Source organism: Aptenodytes patagonicus, chromosome 10 (genome assembly GCF_965638725.1).
Source record: "Aptenodytes patagonicus chromosome 10, bAptPat1.pri.cur, whole genome shotgun sequence".
Lineage (NCBI taxonomy): Eukaryota > Metazoa > Chordata > Aves > Sphenisciformes > Spheniscidae > Aptenodytes > Aptenodytes patagonicus.
The window spans coordinates 13,513,583-13,532,963 of NC_134958.1; the positions used below are offsets into that span (position 1 = coordinate 13,513,583).

Below are 19,381 nucleotides of genomic sequence, written 5' to 3' on the forward strand. Positions count from 1 at the left end.
TACCACCCGGCTGCGGGGGGGGGGGGGAGAGGCGGTGAGCGGGCGAGCCCTCTCAGGGAGGGGGGAGCCGGAGAGCGGGCTCGGCCCCCGTCTGACGTGCGCTCCCCCCCGCGGCGAGACGGATGGTGTGGTCCGGCCAGCGCGTCCCGTTGCTAGGGGCGAGGGGGGCAGCCGCCATGGCCGGCTTCTTGGAGCCGGGGCAGGAGGCGGGAGCCGTCCTGGTGCAGGTAGGTCTGGGCAGCGCCCGAGCCGGCCCCGTCCTTCCCCGGCAGCCGTGGCGACGAGCCCCCGCGGGACCCCTCCTTCTCCGGGGAGGCCGCCTCACGCCTCGGCTGAGGCGCGGGCGGCGCGGCCTGCTGCTGTGAGGGGACGGGAGGGCTCAGGCTCTGCATGAGGAGGGAGCGGCTGCGGTGTCGCCGGTGAATTTTAGATGAGGGCTTGGGCTTTGTGAGTGTTATGATTCTTAGCACAATGAGCCCTTGAATTTTTTAGTTAACGCAGTGTAAATATATGTTTCTGACGTGGGCTGACATGATCTCCTCACAGGCTGCCTCTACTTCTCAGTCCCTCGTTTAACACTTTTGAGATTCCTGCATAGTTAAGCTATCTATGCCAAGAGAGATGTTTGAAATGTGTAAGGAAACATCATTCCTTGGCAAAGGACCTCAGTCCTGAAGTTTATTGCCTTTGTTTTGTGAGATTTGTTTTAAAATTAACTTTTTTCAGGTTTTCTACAATCGATGGCTTTAGAGTCATTGGCTTTGTATTCTCTTATTTATAAAAGTACAGAAGTATGGGAAGTTGCATGTATTTCTTTCCTGTGTTTAGGAAGCATTTAATTTGGATTAAATCCTGCTACATAATCCCATGGGTTTTGGTTATGGGTATGATTTTTTGTCATAATTTGCTTTTTAGGTTCAAGACGACCTTCAGAAGTGTGAAGTGAAAAATATCAACTTGAAAGGAAATGTAAAAGCTGTGGATATTAGCGACCTCAAAACAGCAATTGAAAGAACTGAACTTGGGCTGAGAGTAAGTAAAATGGAGCAGATCCAGAAGACGATTCAGTTTTTGAGATCTCTCAGTAATTCACTTAGAGTACATGGGGCCATGTATTTATCATCCTGCAAGATCCCTTTCTGATTAGCAAATGATGGGATTCATCAGACATTACAGTTCAGAATGATGGCTTCCTCTTTTGGGTCACCAGAATTAACTGATCTTGTGCCTCGTACCATTGGCCAAAATTGGATTTAGTCCAACAGAAGCACAAAGCCTATCAACTTTTCAGTCAAGTGAAGATCTGGATTGCTAAATTAGCTGAGTTAAATAAATTTAATATCCCTCATACCTTTGTAATAGTTTAAACGTTATTTTTTCCTTCTAACAGAAACATGCTGAAAATTATTTACATGATTTAAACAGACAAGCGTTAACTATTTCTTCTACTGATAATAAAGAAGTACATTCAAAAGAGCCCCCTAAATGGTAAGTGAAACAGCTGTTTTATTGCAGAGACAAATGCAAGCAGCAAGACAGAAAAACTGTGGTATCAGAAACTGGTAAAGCAAATGCGAGTATTGGCCCTGGCGAGGTTATTTTGGTCATTTGCATTTTGGTTTTATTTTAAGTTAAAAAACAATACAAAAATAAATGCAGTTCTGAGTAGCTACAGCAACCTTCTGCTAACTCCTGTGAATTTTTTGCTAAACGCAAATTTAAATAAAAATACAGTCTTTCAGATTCAACCACATGGAAGCAGTATGGGTTTAATAGGTAAAATCAAAGTAATTTTTAAAAACCTCACTGTTTGTTTCTTTCTAAATCAGGGGCCTTCATTTTGGTGCTTCTCAGAAACAGCTTATTTTACCACGAGTACCTGTTGAGCCCGTGACTGTCCAGGCATACAGCAAATCAGCACTACGTGTTTCTCAAAGTTCACAGGTCTGAAATAACATACTACTTATTCTGCCAGAGACCTCATTAAATAAAGCTGGTGTCTTGTAGGTTACCAGTTGATCCCGTAAAGTTATGTTCTGACTCCACATGGATTCAGTTTTTGATAATATACCATCTATGACTGAAAGTGTTAAATTGTCAGTAGAATGAGCAGGCTGAGAGATAGGAGCCTTCTCCCAGCTTCACAGTCCAGATAAAAAAGTTAGGAAGGACTTCAGTATTATCATGGATGCATCCACAAGCCTTCCATTCTTTGGTGTGTCTCCCTGCCCCCCCCGAGTATATTGTTAAAGAGTTCTGAAACCAGGTCTTTGTTTGGCTTTAAGGTCCCAGTCCTGCAAATACTGTATGCTTAACTGCAATTCTGCAGGTAACGTGTCTAAAATAAATGGAACTATATATTGGAATAGCATGAGCACAGATACAAATGTTTGTGTTGTTTGAGACTAAAAGTGGTTCTTTTGTTTTTGCATAAAAGATTTGGCAAATTGTAGGAAAGACTTCTGTTCATGTATAGGGTAGTCATCTCTATGATAAATATAGGTTTTCTTCTTGAAATCTGATTTTTCGCTGTTTTTATAAATTAAATCCTTGTAAAATCATTTAAAGCCTTCTTAAAATGTTTGTATCTGAAGTATTTTTGCTTTTTTATTCTAAGCTGTGAATTTTGACTGGTGAGTTCAAGGTGGTTTCCTCAAACATATTTTAAAAACAAATGAAGGTAATTAGTTGAATTGAAAAATACCCACTGTCACAATTTTGGGTTATTTCTGTTTAAATTCAAGGGAACTCTGAGTGAGAGAGAACCTTAAGAAGAGGCTCTCTGTAGTTCAGAGACTTACCAGAAGCTAAGGATTGAAGCTACTTGAAATGGTATAACTAGAATGAGCAGCCTAAGACTTATATTGCTGATTATCTTTGTAAAAGAAATCCCAATATAAAGTAGTATTAAAACATTGCTTGCTCTTGAAATGATGGATTAGGTGCAATGAGATCTCTGATTTTTTTTCCAGACGGTATTCCAACCCTGTCCTATATGAATACACTTACATTGTGAGGGGAAAAAAATTACCAGAGTTCAGCTACTCTGTAAACTCTGTATTATCTATGGTCTTTCAACTCTTCATGTGCAGCAATGAGCTTAATTTACAGTGGAACACATGCTCTGTCCTGCCTTGACTTTCTCTTTGTCTTTTCATTTCTGATATCTATGGCATCTGCTTAGAAATGCATATCCAGTGACACACAAGCTAGCCCTAATTTCCTATTATAAAGAAAATGGCAAACAGTGCTGTTTTGCCAGCTGTTCTACACGGCCAGCATGCCAACATAGAAGGCTTTTATTATTAAATAGTTGTGAAATCCAGCTGGGAAATTATCACCTACAATTCCTTACTTCCTCTCTTTTCCTTACTTGTAGCTATAAACAGTTTGGGCTTTTTAAGCATTCTTTGGTGTTTTTCAAAATTCCTTTCCACTCAAAGGAAATATTAGAGAACTGAATAGTTTTCCGTTAGCAGACAGTATTTCTACCTACATAGGCTTGAAGAAATCAACGTTTCAACTCGTAGTGGTTCTGAGAGAAGTTAATAATTCACACAGTAGTATTTTTGTGCTTTGCAGTCCATAGTATGCTGTGCAAGAGTAGAAATGGAGCATAAGTTGTGTTTGTAGCAGTTAGGATGAAACAAGGTTGGAGTCAAATAAGCACAGATGCTATTTTCACATACACATTGCTAGAATACTTGTCATATGGGAAATAGCTTGCCCACAGGTGTCAGAATAGGCTTAAAATTATTGTTTACTCACACATACAGTATTTCTGAGTCATAGTAGCAGCCGGATAAGACTCTGCAAATCTAGCTCATAGGGGGAATTGTGAAGCACTGTCTCCCCCCTTCCCGCGCGCGCCCCCCCCCCCCATGTGTTGTAACTGGATTTCTTCTAATAAAGCTTGAGAACCATAAAGAGGTGTCTTCCTCATGCAGTAATTATAAAGCCTCTGTATAGCAATGGCTGAAAAAACATTGTTATCCATAACTGGTAGGTGTATAAGTTCAATTTTTTTTTTTTTAAAACATGCTTAATTGAAAACACCCGAACTGATGCTTGTGCAGCTTTGGTTTTAGGGGTTTTTTTTTGTTTTTTGTTTTCTAGAAGTTGATACTTTCTGTGACATTCTGAATACACAGTAGGAGTTAACATTCTCTCATCATTAAGAGTTAAAGATATAAATGAAAAGATGTTTCTAGGGGGCTCTAGAATATGCAAATAACATAAATAGCTAGATATGAAAAGTGGTTTAGTTACCAATAATACAGATTGTTTCAAAGATTAATATAATGTAGTCCGTTCGTAAAGGAATAGGACTCTACTGGAAACCATGCACCACATGCATCTGCAAAACAGAATTACCTAGTGAATCAGATTTGTTGGCTTACTACATGATAAAAATGCACTCCACTCTGAAACGACTTTTGTGTTGAAGTAGAACAAGATTTGAACCATTTAACTGTACTGAACATGTCAACCTGTTCTGTTTACTCCAGTATATTCTGTGTTAATAATTAAGCACAATAATTCTCATTCTCGTTGAGCATTATATTAGTAATAATGCACTATTTGCCCTGCAGTTCTCATCTTTTTCTTGTTCTACCTCAAGATGGTTCAAGATAGCTTAAATTTTAGACTTCAGATAATAGATGGATGAATAATGTAGATGGAAGAGACCCATGATACCATCTGCTCCAGCTTCTGCAAATGTAGAACTGTCACTTGCCATACATCTAAGCTGACAAAGTAACTTTTATCAGGTTTTTTTATTAAGCATTTCAATTCTTGTTATCCTGTGTGGAATCTGCCACTCCAGCATTGATCATTCCACTGTCAGTCTGAGTGGGGAGTCTGCATTGTGAATCGTCTCCTATTTTAATTGAGAAGGTACTCAATTTTCCCCCAATTCTTGTTTAATAGCACAAGCAGTTTCCTTTCTGTACAACGGTGTGTTATAGTAATAAAATAAATACCACAAAATCACTGACAAGGTGAAAATTGAACTTTCTGTCTTTGTGCAGCCATGTGGGTAAAAGAGTAATTGGCTTGGATAATAACTTTTGTTCTTAGAAACCCAAATCTAAATGAGCATCTCATTGATACATCTGCTTGTAATTATTATCAAAAGAAGAGAATATATTGTGCAGATAAATAAATTAAACCATTTTTAGTGCTTTCACAAAGTAATACAATTGTTTCATAAGTCAAATATACCTCTAATGATTCTCACATTTTTTATAGCATATTTTGTTTTTAAAAAAACAGAAGTCTCATAAATTCCTTTTTTATGTTTATGTAATAGAAGTATCAGCAGAGAGTTCTTGTGTATAAATATGTTTAGTTGGATCTTACTATGTAAGGGAGCTTTTTGTATTCCCGTATCCACGTAATGGGAATTAAGCACATACACTGCCAGGCCCCCAGCTCCTCTGAATTACCTTAGGTCTGTTGACTTTTCTGGTGATACATTAGTTTCTGCCATTTGAGGTTTCTTCCTTATTTGGCACTGGTTGGTAAATAAACCCTGTTGGATGTAGAGTATAGTTAGCAATGTTATTGCAATAAAAGTATTGGGAGATACTACTACACTTCATACAGATCCAGTTATAAACTAAAGCCCATGCATTAAGATGAACCAAAATGTCTTCAACTTAAGAAACTTCTACTCTAGTAAAAATATATGGCATCACTTCTGGCTTTTATAGAAAAAGTGTGTGCTTTAGATGCTTCTTATAACAAGAAGTAACTTTAAAAGTCTTTTTCTGTCCATCGGGATTTAAATAATAATTTTTATTAGCAAAATAGTTGAATCCATTCCATGCATGTAACACAGTACATTAAGAAACTACTATGTTTTAATTCTTACCACTATAAGGATTTTTTATTTCCTCATTTACTTATAAGCAAGTGCTCTGTCTGCATTGAGTCAATGGGCCATAACCGATCCAAAGAAGCTGTTCCGGTCCATCAGGTCAATGATTCATGAATTAAGGTCTCTTGCAAACATGGCCAAGGTAGATTGGACTCTTATTGTCATCTGTGGGAAGAATGCACATACAACACCCTCCCAATAGATAGGGTGTGTATAAAAAGTTTGTTATAACACAGGTAAATGGTATTCACAAATTACGTATGTTAATCAAGTGAGTCAAACCTGATTGTCCTTTCTGCTCAAAGTTTAACTCAAAGGTGCACAAATTTGGAAATTTCAGAGCTTGTAATGAAATTGACTGACTGAATTTTGGCAAAAGCATATGTGGATAGTAGTTGTATGCCTTGCTAAGTCACCCATCTAATCAAAAGGCACTTTTTCATTGTTTGATCAGTTCTGTTTGGACACTCAAATAACATGAATTTGTATCATCATTTTGCAAATTTATTAACATGTTAGCCAATTCCTGCTTATAAACACTTCTGTCCTAGTGCAGTTATTTTAAGACTATGCATATTATATATTGCAGCAGCAGCTGGAAATGGATATGAAAATTATGCTTGACCCAGAGAACATCAGTAATACAGCTGTTTTAAAACAACAGAACTATGAGACTAGGCTGCCACTTATAACTAAGAAAAAATCTGCTCCTGTAAGTAACTTATCTTATGGGCTTACTATATGCATTACTTTTCTCTATTAAAGTTAATACATATCAGACCTAAACAAAAAAAAAATACTTTACCTCTTAATTTCCTACTTTTTGACATTGATATGTAATGATCAAAACATTTTGAGTGACAATACTGGGGAAAACAAACCTGTAGCATAACCAGGTTTAGGCAGCAAGACCCCAATCCAGCAAAAGTATAAGTATACAGGGGAATGTGCATGGTTAAGTAATCTCAGTAAAATCAGGAAGTGAAGATAAGCAAACTGGAGCTTGTGGAGTTTAGGATGTGACCCACAGATCAAGGAAGAAGTAAAAGGGGTTTTGCTGACAAGAATGGGCTTTCAGTTGTTCATTCTATGGCCAGTTTTTAAAAAGACAAGAATACATTCTGTTTTCAAATAACAGGATTGTTAGGAATTAGTGAAAAATGCTTGTACTTTGTTTTGATGCTCTTTTTAATCGACTTTTTTTTAAAAAGCAATCCTGCCACATGATTGCTGACACTGACCAGAAATCAGTGTCACTGAATCAAAAAAATGGGAGTTATACTGAAAGAGAATGAGAATCCTAGAGTGACTACATGAATTTAGGTGTCGTTTACATCTTATTTTTCTGACATGGGTTGGGAGGGAATGTAGATTTCTACTTCTTAGCTCCATGCTGGGAGCACTTACTTTGGAATGTGAGGGACAGATTCAGCTCCTTCCTTTCCATATAGAGATATTTCCATGTCTTGTAGATCCCAAGTATCCTCACTGTCAAGCTACAAGGTATTCTGAAGCACAGCCTTTCTTTTATCTTTAGTCAAGCTGTTTCCCTTAGTACAAAACAATTATCTACCAAAGCTGAGACTGAGCACTTCCACATGCTCTCCTAAGAGTACCCTGACTAATATCCATCAAATCATCCTTCTCTATTCTTTCTGGTCTGAGAATGTTCAAGTTGTGCAAGATAAATTTTGATTCTTCCAAATTTGTGTTCTGCAACCACTGCTCCTCTTAAATAAGCAAATGAACATGAAGATGATATTTTCTGCAAAGTATGCTTTTAAAAAAAATTAATAGGCACAGGCATCCCTCCAAAGATCAATTATGTTTACAAATTTAGCACAGCACTGTGGTCCACATGAAAGAATATGCTCAATGGTCTCGCACAAGGATGCTCTTCTACAATTTAATTTATGTAATAAAGCATTATGCAGCAAGCCCAGTGCTATAAGAGAAATTCTAGGGTATTTGGTTTTAAAACAACATAAACAGAATCTGTGAATGGCACAGTTGTAAGCTGCCACTTATAAAAAATTATTTTTGAAAGCTGTTGCCCAGACTAAGAGGTGATTTGTCTAACCCTGTGATATAGAGTTAATTAGAAAAAAGCATCATGGCTAATAGCTTTTTAGAACCACTCTAAAACACTCACAGAGAGGAATATTATACTACTGCAGAGAGCCATGTGTTTTACCACTCTCACGGAAACATACTGATCAGAGAAAACTTAAATTACAAACATTTAGTGAAAATTAGTCAAGCTCTCTGATACATATTTACAGTTGCTAAGGAACTGTTTATGACAGGGAGATGGGCTGAAAAAGCAAGTAGGTACTTCCTATCTCTAATTTATTCTACAGCATTTACTGAAGTAAATACTTTTTAGAAGTTTTTGAATCCCATGACACAATCTGTGTTTTGAAATGTTCTAGCTTCACTGGGGATAAAAGTTTGCAGTTAGATTTACAAAATCCACTACTGAGATTGTGAATTAAGGCATTTTTGTTAAATGTGATCTATGCTAGCACTTAGAGGAATGATAGTTATAGATCACCAATAGTAACTAAAATAAATTTATGTGTAGTTGTAGGTCTAAAATTACATGGTCTTTAATTGATCCCCCCCCCCAAATTAAAGTAGCCTTAAGAATTAAGTTAGGTGCTACTTACCCTGTTTTTACTAGTCAGCCATTAGAGGGCAATATTTGTACACACACATGTGGGCGCACACACATGCATATACCCGTGTACATGCCCTACATATGTACATAAGTTCAAAGATTATCTCCAAAAAAAATCAGTGGCAGAAGGACTCTCACTGAAGTAAATTAAAACCTTATTGCTTGGTTAACTGCATTCAGGTTTTTTCCAAGAGTTGTCAGCATCTGAGTTTTCAAGGAGACCTGAGCGTTTAAAAATGTGATGAGATTAAAAACACACTGGTTTTGAGGTGACTAGATAGGTCACGCACAAATCTACATGGACTTTTTATTATCCTGCCATTTGAGTAGTTTGAAAAATTATTAGTGAGGATCTCATTGTTTCATGAAAAATGTCGTCTTTTCTTGCTCTTTCGGTATTATAAAGTTGCTGACGCTGGATTTTATGACAGAGACTAAGAACAATTAATTATTGCCCTTTTGTACTTTTTTGGGTCTGATAAGCACTAATGTTTCATCCTCTTTAAAGTTCTGTAGTTATCTTAAAATGAGGACTGTAATTCTGCTTGAAACACTATGGGCAGACTGGGCATCACTTTATTTTGTAGCCTATATCTGGATAACAAATGAAAAATGATGAGTAGATAATTATTAAATATGTATACTTCCCATGGAGTATCTAGCAAAGCAAATAGTAATCTGAATTGCAGCAAAAATAATTCTGATGAACTGCTGCAATGTAGAAAAGATTCACAAGTGCACCTTTCATTTTCATAGGACTGCTGTTCTTTTATAGAATTATACTGGCACTTTTTGGTCCTTGTTTTCTTATAAATGTATGTTATACTGTAAACTTAGGAACCCTTTAATTTATTCATGAGGTAGAATTTAATATGGTGATGATTTCTAGCCTTTATGAGTTGCATCTTATATAGTGTGGCTCTAATGGTGATGATGGTGATTCTGTGTTGTGGTGGGTTTTTTTTTTTTAAGCTAACTTATTTGAGCACAGCCATTCTAATCATATCCTCAGTTATTCATTCTTTATTCAGTATTTGCATCATGCTAATCACTAATGCTTATCACTGAAGGTCTATTCATTTCCAAAATTATAAAGTAAGGCAAAGCAGGGAAATTCTTTTCATTTCAAGTGACTAGAACAAGTTGTAGAAGAAAAACAGGTCTTCTGGTCCTCAGAACCTGATTGTGTTTTAAACTTATGTGTATGGGTATAATCACAGTCAAAGCATAATTTGGCAGTGGTAGCAGAATGAGACTTAAATCGATGTTACACTACAGTAATTCAAAATAAGCTTGTTGCATTTGTATTATGGTATGTAATCACGAATGTATTAATAAAATCTTCTTGTCACTAAAAATAAAAAGGAAATAATTGGTGAGATAGAGTTAACTTAACAGATGACTATAGTCAGCATCCTTTCAACCTAGAAATGGGAATGTGAAGGTCACCCCCATCTCAGATGACAAATGTAGAACATTTTGTTGGTAAACAAATTAATCTTTTGAAAGGTCACCATTTGTTTTAAGTTTTTATCCAGTTCTTGTCATCTGGAATTGGAGATTGACTGTCATTTTGCTAGGTAGGGGTGCAGCCGAAACTGCTGAAGCTGTTTCTGTACATATCAGCATTCTTTGACAAAACTCAGTGCCTGATTGTGATGCTATGGGCTGCTGGTTTACAGCTGTCTCCGGACAAGAATGGAGGCCCACCCCTGAATTCCAATAAGTTGGTCCTGCATGTTCTGCCTCGTGTAAGCTGGCCCTTCGCCCACAAGTAAAATGTATTGTAGTTCAAGCCAGCAATTATCTTTCCTACTTCCTTCTGTGCTGCTTCTGCTGCCTTTTTCAAAAAGCAGATGTGGGATTCACCGAAGTTCTCCATCTAGTCTCTCTTGCACCTGTTATGGCAGAATTTTGATAGAAGTAAATATCTGGAAGATATTTGATTTGATTGCCTAGCAGTAGGCAATCAAAGGAGCAAAGCTTGATTTTTCTAAGTACATGGAAAATTGACAGTTCAGAGCCATCTCTGGTTACTTTAAGAGCTTAAAGTAGGTAAGAATAACATAAGACCTGTTGTTAAAGATGCCTAGTTGCTCCAAATTGAAAGTTTAATGTTGGCCTTTCCATTTAAATTGGACTTTATTTTTTGTAGATAAACAAAATCTGAGGGAAATAATATGTATGAATATCTTAGTATTACATCTAAGGGAAACTGTATTAATCATTAGGTCCATAAAATGCTGGACCATGTAAATCGGAATGAGAAGGACAAATTTTAATTTTCTATATAATTTTCCTACTCAGAAATTTTCTTGAATAAAAAGACAACCAGTCATAAAAATTGTTCCTATTTTAAATCTCTTACAGAGACTGTTACAAATTTGACTCATCTGACTTTAGAATAGTTCCACTGACACTGGTGAGAATTTATCCTTTACTTAGCATTCAGTATTTCTGCATTGAATTCCACGTGCTGGTTCTTAGACTCGGAGGACCAAAATTAGGTTATTTGGAACCGGAGTTAAACGCTTTCTTTATTTACTATTTATTACTAAGATTATTTGGCTTGATTGTCAGAACAAGATCCTTTTTCCCAGTAGAAACTGATAGACAATGGAAGTGTGAGTGAAACTATTCTTTGATACTGCTTCCTTGCTTTGCTGCTTAGCGTGTAAATCAACACAGAAAAAATACATCAGTTTAGACAGTAAGGCCATAAAACTATAAAATGTAATGAAATCCTACAGTAATTCTTATCTAGACAAAACCAAAGCTGACCTGATCTAATGTGGGTAGTAGACTCGAGATTGGACTTGATATCCTACAGAGAGCCCTTCTAACCAACATGTCTATTATTTCTATGATTCTGTGATTGAAAGCAAAGAGTGAAAATTACTTAGCACTTCTGCCTTTACTCCATTTGAGTTTTTTACAGTCTGAACTGATTTTCTCTCAGTGCTCAAAACTTACCTCCTCCTCCTGCATGAACAGCAGGCTCTGTTGATTTGTAACCACTTATGGGACAGACCCATTGAAGGCTCTCAGTATCCTTCCATACTGACATAAAAATTCTTTCTGAATTAGTTATCAAAGCAGCTTTGCATCTCTCTTAAAGTAAGTTTGTCTAAACCATATTTTCTTAGCTTGCTTATTTGATACCATGATCAGGTAGCTTCAAAAGCCTTGCTAAAGTCAAAAAGTAGTACTTTTTTTCCCCTATTGACAACACTTGCTAACCTGTTGTAGAAAAAAATTAGATTGGTCTGACAAATTTGATCTTGACAGGTTCAAGTTGCTCATTTATTTGTTACTTTCCAGATGTTTATAATTAGCTTGTTTGGTTATTTGTTTAAGAATTTTTCCAAGAATTCTAGTTAAACCAATAGGGCTAGAATTTCTCAACACATCCTTTGCCCCTTTCTAAAGATAGGCACTATGCTTTTTTCCAGTATTCTAGTATATTTACCATTCACAAGAGTCCCAGCAGCAGTTCTGAGATTGCTTTAGACTGTTGGTTTTTTTAATATATATATATATAAAAAAAATAAAATAGAGTTTATTTTATCAGGACCAGACGATTTGAAAACCTCTGAGCACTATCTGATCTGTTTTGCCCTTAAGGTAGCCTGAGACCTCTTCCCTTTTGCACTACAATTAAGTGAGTTGATTCTACTCATAACTAGCTGCTTTTTGAATGATAATTATGAATGTACTTAATGATGTCATTTTTTATTACCCAGAAGTTTCTTCCTACTTGCATCTCATTTTGTCTTACCTGTTTAAGCAAACAAGAAGCAGCCATCAGTATGCCCATTTTCTGTTTTCTGTGTGCTTTTGTCTTCTTTTGTGATCAATGAAGAACATACGATTTATCAACTTTGGTAACTTGCTATCCTTCCTATCGTGCTTCATCTCTGGAATAGTTTGAGCTTGTTTCTGTAGTACATTTTATCTGTGGAACAGACCATTCAAAGGAGTTCCAGTTTCCCTTAGACTTGCCTTATACAAGCTCTTACCTGCCAGTTTCCTGAGCATATTGACAACTGACCTTAGTTCCACTGATTTTATTTTGCTATGCTTCCTCCTTCCCTTTATAGGGATTATGAACTGTGTACATCAAATCTTGATAGGAACTTCTTAATAAAAAATACGAAGGTAGATAGCAATTTGGAGGAGATAATAATGAAAGGACAGATTACTCTGTTATATACCTTTTCTACCATTACTATCAAGCTCTCTGGTTTTCTGATATTTACTTACCAAATCTCATCTATCTAATCTTCCTGGTTGATAAACTGTAGTTTTGATACATGATAGTACTCATCTTTTCTCTGTATTTAATACTAGTCTCTATTCTTTTACTGGGGGAAAAACATTTATAAACATATTTAAAAAAAGAAGTTGTTCTAGTTAAATATTGCTGTCTAGGTAAAAAGAAAACAAATAGAGAACTAATCGGAAAATCCCTGTGGTGTTACAACAAGTGCCCTATTTAAAATGAAGCAAAAAGAAAAAAATCAAGTGGGAGAGGTTTATCCACAGGAGAAAAACACTTTAGAAAGGGTAATAGAATTGTTTTTCTCATGTCCCAGATTAATTACACTCAGAAGTGCTTGAAATAAAAAAATAGTTTTTCAGCACACTCCAAGCGTATTATCAGGCAAGTAAGCCTTAGTCTGCACTGCAAATTAAGTGCTCCCTTCCAGCCCTATAAAACTGTACTTTAAAAGTAGCCATGATGAAGGCTGTGTGCTGACTTCAGTAAAGTATACTTGCTGAATCATAATCTTGATAACAAACTTCACTGGAAGACATTATTCATGCAGGAAAATGTTTGAGGTTCCAATCACCTCATAGCAGTAACGGTTGCTTGGGTTCTGCCAGAGAGGAAGCAGGTAAGGTGCATACAGGTTAGTGTTGTATAGGGTGAGATCCTTTGCTTCCATGCTGTTTTGGGTCTATCTACACTACAAACATTAAAGTGCTAGTTAGGAGCTGCCAGTTCTGGAATATGTGGTATTAAATTCACTAGGTTTTGTGTTTATGCCATAAAAGCTGTAGGTGTGAGTTAAGGTTTTATATTGCGCTGACATAAGCAGATGGAAGTCTATTGAAAACCTTTTACAAAGATGCAATCTTTTAAATATCTTTTTAAGTTAAATCACTGAATAATGGTAATAAAACTATATAATGATGCTAAAAGTAAACCTTTTTCTTGCAATACTTAATATTATTTTTATTATTCTTAAGATCTTATTGTTGTAATTGAGTTGGCTTAATTTGGGTGAAAATAACTGAAGGATGAAAGCATTTTGTCAAATTTTGCTTTGATATCTCACTGAAGTCTTCAAGAGGGCAGCCAATGCAGCAAATAGGATGCTGAAAGAACATAGAAGAAGGGTGTACAGACTGGGTGGAATTTTCGTAGGTAACTGTTTTGGGTCAGCTCCATAGTTCCACTATGTTGCCTGTACTATGTAATGAAGTGAATCATAGTGGCATTGCGTAGTGTAAATGAGAGCTTAAATTACATTACAGTTGCATCTGTCCTTGTTTCAAGGTGACACCTGCCATGGACTTTATGGAAATTAAAGGATACAGCAAAGAAGAATTAAATATCTATCTCCAGTTAAAAAAAAAAAAAGAAAGCACCTCTAAGCTGCACCTGAATTGCTTTTCTTTGTAGCTTATTACATCTCTGTGAACACAAATGAAATACATATGTTTCATAGTGCTGTTTATCATGACAAAACTCCTGGGATTTAAACTAGGATAAAACTGACCAATAGTAAAATCAGTGCTGCTTTACTGGTACAATAGCAATAGCCTGAAAATGGAGTCACTGTTTAATTTAATTTCTTTCTTTTTGTACATTTTTGTTGTGTCCTCAACAAACTGCTGGGGCTGAGAGTGAGTAGAAAAGTGTGGTTTATTATTCCCTTTTCTCAGTATCAAGCCACTTACATGCCAGCTGGTATAAAGTTAATCTTTGTTATATGCTTATTGCAATTTTCTTGGAACACAAGGACATGAAGATTCATGCATCTAGATCCCTTAAAGCATAATGCTTCATAATGGCCACAACTAAAATGAGTGCCTGAAAGATTTATCTGAAAGATTCTCTATTATGATAAAGCATATATATTTTCTATCTCCCTAATGTCTCCTGTGGACAGTGTTGTTATACAAATTGGGAGGAAAAATTATAATAGTTTATTTTGATCTATCTCATTTCCCTATTAGGTTTGTAAGCAGTTCTTTAGAATTGCCTATCCCTTTCTATAAAGTTGATGGTTGATGTTATTCGCTAATTATGACACAACAGTGCTCAAAGATCCCAATCATGGCCTGGATCCTATTGTACTGAAAGCTGTACACAAGCATGATAATCAGTCATTAAAACCTAGTATTTTAAACCAGGAAGTCCCAATGTGCTTTATAAAAGAGGTAAATACCATTATTCCCATTTTGCAGATCTATCAATATTTCCTAGCTTTCTGATTTTATGTATTTAATATTATTTCAAGGTAGTTTATAATTCATAATGAAATAATTTTTTAAAAAGCAAATAAAAAAAATTTCCAGTACACGGCATTAGGTTGTCTTCCATATAGCTCATGAGTAAGGTTCAAACATTTCTATGTAATGTAAGAATTTCTAACCATTAGACTAATGGAGTAACTGCTAACAGATTGTCACCCACAAAAGCATGGGACATTTTTTTTATTTGGCTTCATAGCTATTTGCTGACTAAAGATGAGACTCTGGGATCTTGAGGTCCACTCCAAATTGTGAGGGAGATGTGCCCTGTTGCATACAACGCTGTTTGCTTCCTTTTCCCAGTCTGCTCCCGTTTCCCCTTTTCCCATTTTTATCTTGCCCCAGTCTTTCTGTTCCTTGTGATTGTCTCCTGAGACTGCTTCCAGAACATATCCTAGTCTTATCTGCCTCATTCTCTGCCAGGCTCCCAGCCTATCTGCTAGGCTCTTTGTCTGGCCTGTCCCAATGTTCTTTCCTAACCCTGCTGCCCCCAGGTCTTTTTCCTTGTCCAATCTGCCTGCTGGCTTTCCTGTTTGCTCAAAGACCCACTATGCCCCTCCAACTACCTCCTTCTTCTTGAGATTGATAATATATTCACACCTGTGTGTTGGCACTTATTTACCCTATTCATTCAAATTTAGTCGCTTCCTCCTTGTGTTGCCTCAATCCAGCGTGAAAGTTACTGGAGATCCCGTAAAGTTGCAGAGTTGCAATTGCAGAGGAAGTTCTGAGCATCATATATTAGAGCACACCCGATCCCTAGGTGGTTTAGCTGCTAAAACTAAGAAACCTTTATGTAGATTTCCGAAAGTCTGTTGACAAGAGTAAGGTTTGATAGACTAGTGTTAAATTTTCCTTTTGCTTCATAAAACATTTGAGTTTATTTAAGTTGAATCTTTCATGTGTCTCTAGGTTTGTCATTGTCTCATTTTTCTAGCGTCAGCCAGGTGAGGGAAAACAATATAATCTTCTGCTAGTGGTGGTTCGCTATCGTCAAGTGAGAGATTTCAATGATGTTACTTGCCTTGAAGTTGCATGTGCTGTAATGATTTAAACCCACTGAATATCTAGCGCTCTGTTTCTTTAGGAGTTGAGTATAACCCACATTGCAAATGGAATAGCATGTGCATTCCCAGTCAGAAAGAAACTGAAGATACTTAGCATATTGGAGAGAGAAAAAAATGTTAGATGATAACACAGAGTTTTTGTATTTATAATACTGAAGTGTAAGGTGGCAATATATTATTTTCCCTGTGCAATGCTCTATATGTGCGATAATAAACGTAACAGTAAGACACATGATATCACTATCCCAAAGTGATATGTGTCACTGCTTGAATTCCTGGCACTTAGAACCAGCAGGTTCCGTTTTTTCAGGCAAGCACAGGTTAATTGGGGAAGTAAGGGAACTTTAATACCCACATTAGCATAGCCAGTGTGGCACATGTTTCCACATCACATTATCAGGCTGTGTCATTCCCTGCTGTCCTCGAGGAACCCTGAAACTTCAGAAGTCTGTGATACTTTTCCCTGATTTGTGATATTTCCTTTTCTTTCTGGTACCTTGCCTGTCTATGCATTTTATATATTTAAAGACTGTTCTGTCAAGAAATACTATGTTTACACTATACTCATTAAAATTGAGCAAACTTCTTGTGATTCCTTTATTAACTAGTATACTGATTTTTGCATAGCAGAAGTCACAAGACATCAATTGGATTTAATTAACGTTATTTAAAATTACTAAAGTAATGACAGTAGACAATACTGTAGCATGTTCTTAAGTAGTAAAAGCAGTGCTTGTACTGTTACATTATTAAATCTTAATGAAACTATTCATAGCAGAAATTATATTTATTATTTATTATTGTGTCTTTGCAAATCCAGGATTTCTCTTTGTTAAAAGAAGATTCTGTCTCTTCCTAGATGTGTAGTCAGAAGATAGGGAAAGGTCATACAGTTAGCAACCTTTGCGGTTTGCCTGCCTCTCACCACATGGGTTCTCCCTTACCCCTGTTAGAAGAAGATAGAAGGAAAGGTGAGTCACAGAAGCCTACCTGGATAATATACAGATGTATGCTACATAAGCGGTGTTGTTTGCTTTTTGCAGCAGGTATCTGGTAATCAAATTCTCTGGCACCTCAAAACTTGTAAGAATTGTGATCTCAAATCTTGCAAAGGGTAGCGATCAACTTCAGACTACTTACTCCATGTGGGAGCTAATGTAGGACATAGCATATGTTATGTTGAGCATCATCCTCCCTAAGTCGGTTATCTTGTTGTCCTGGTTTCGACTGGGATAGAGTAAATTTTCTTCCTAGTAGCTGGTACAGTGCTGTGTTTTGGATTTAGGATGAGAATAATGTTGATAACACACCGATGTTTTAGTTGTCGCTAAGTAGCGCTTACACTAGTCAAGGGCTTTTCAGCTTCCCATGCTCTACCGACTGAGAAGGCTGGAGGTGCACAAGAAGCTGGGAGGGGGCACAGCCGGGACAGCTGACCCAAACTGGCCAAAGGGACATTCCATACCGTGTGACGTCATGCTCAGTACATAAACTGGGGGAAAGCTGGCCAGGGGGGCTGCTGCTCGGGGACTGGCTGGGCATCAGTCAGCGGGTGATGAGCAATTGCACTATGCATCACTTGCTTTGTGTATTATTATTATTATTATTATTATTATTATTATTATTATTATTATTATTTTATTTCAATTATTAAACTGGTCTTATCTCAACCCATGAATTTTCTCACTTTTACTCTTCCGATTCTCTCCCCCATCCCACTGGCAGGGGGAGAGTGAGCGAGCAGCTGTGTGGTGCTCGGTTGCTGGCTGAGGTTAAACCATGACACTTGTAACTCGCAGAGATCAGTTGCTACTGGAAAGAAGAATTGTGTGTAATGGAGGGTTCTTGTATGACTACAAAACATGGTCAAAATAAACAGTCATGATTAATGTCTGGTTATTAATCATTCAATCTTAACTAGATCTACACTTGGACTTTTTTAGTAATCAGTCCATATTCGTGATTACATGATTACATTGTGCTTTACAAGAGTTAGTTCTCATCCATTCTGCGTATTAAATTGCCATTGTACAAGCACATAATTCTTTCTCATAATCGGCACCATTACAATGTTTCATGTATTTGTCAATTTTTATAGACAAAGGTCACCTTCCTTGAAGGTAAAATATTGAAAGATAAGAATCTTTCAATAAAAGAAAACTGCTGCTTTTCTAGTTTTGATTTGGAATTGGAAGAACTTGAGTCTGCCTTTGTCTAATTCTTTCTTTATTGTTACTAATTCTTTTTCTTTCATAGCTGGAATGTATATGGATTGTTCAGTAATGTCATCTTCTTGTAGGTATTCTGAGCCTAACTGAACTAAGGCTTATCCCTCCAGCAGCAAAGATAACTCTCCAGACACCTCCTGTTGTATCCAAAGCAGCATCTTTCCATGAATTTCACAAGCAGCACAAGAAGTCAGCTGTAGGTGAGTGCAAAGGATTGATAACAGCCATCAAGTGCATCTCCAACTTCACTTTCAGGCCCTTGTTTTATCTCACAAGGAAACAGCTGTCTAATGAGCACTCACTCAAATTCTTAAGAATACTAAGTGCATAAAGATGTACATGAACATCCTGTGTCTTGCAGCTGAATGGGAATCAGATTTCTTAATCCCTGTGGGGATTTGGTCCCTCTTCATTTTTGAAATCCTGGTAGGTTCCTACCTGCATGTTTCAAATTCTAAGCACCTGAATCTGAAGATCTGACTACTGGTGTTAGTGTAAAGCCAGTGTTACTGTAAGTCATAACTTATCATGACTTACAACAGCTGATCAAGCATCTATTTTGCCAGTGTGATTAAATTAATGACTCCTAGTAAGTGAATATACTCAGGGCAATGGGATTCTGATCTATCACAAAGTGTACTCAAAACTGTTGTTGCTACAGCTGCTTGTGGCATGTGACATCAGTATGGAAAAGAGTGTAAGCAAAATGAGCGGTGGGCTCAGTGGCGATCCCATAAATTTGAAAAGTTCTCCTAATGAAAAGGGGTGGTTGAAAACTAAAATTATGTATGGAACAACCTGGAGTATAAGTGCTAATATTTAGACATTGTTATCCTGGGTGTACTGTTGGCTGGCATATTACAAACTTTGGAACATTATAGATTAAAACTGAAAATTGCAGCCCACTTGGACATGAGAGCAAACTGGAGCATGCCAGTACCTAATGGCAGGTGGTAGAGTATCAATTTGATGCCGTTAT

General features: G+C 36.9%; 1 protein-coding gene across 2 annotated transcripts in view; it reads left to right on the forward strand.

Annotated features, from left to right (window-relative positions):
- The first annotated feature begins 152 nt into the window (after nucleotides 1-152).
- Nucleotides 153-19,381, forward strand: part of IQCH (IQ motif containing H) — a 72,501-nt gene continuing 53,272 nt past the window's right edge. The window contains exons 1-7 of one of the 2 annotated variants that reach the window (XM_076348102.1): nucleotides 153-227; nucleotides 916-1,032; nucleotides 1,391-1,488; nucleotides 1,830-1,944; nucleotides 6,474-6,596; nucleotides 17,034-17,145; nucleotides 18,474-18,602. In XM_076348102.1, the coding sequence (XP_076204217.1) occupies nucleotides 177-227; nucleotides 916-1,032; nucleotides 1,391-1,488; nucleotides 1,830-1,944; nucleotides 6,474-6,596; nucleotides 17,034-17,145; nucleotides 18,474-18,602 (745 nt within the window). In that variant the 5' untranslated portion in view covers nucleotides 153-176. Of the gene's footprint in view, nucleotides 228-915; nucleotides 1,033-1,390; nucleotides 1,489-1,829; nucleotides 1,945-6,473; nucleotides 6,597-17,033; nucleotides 17,146-18,473; nucleotides 18,603-19,381 lie in introns of those variants that run through there. The other variant, XM_076348101.1, reaches the window with a different exon arrangement.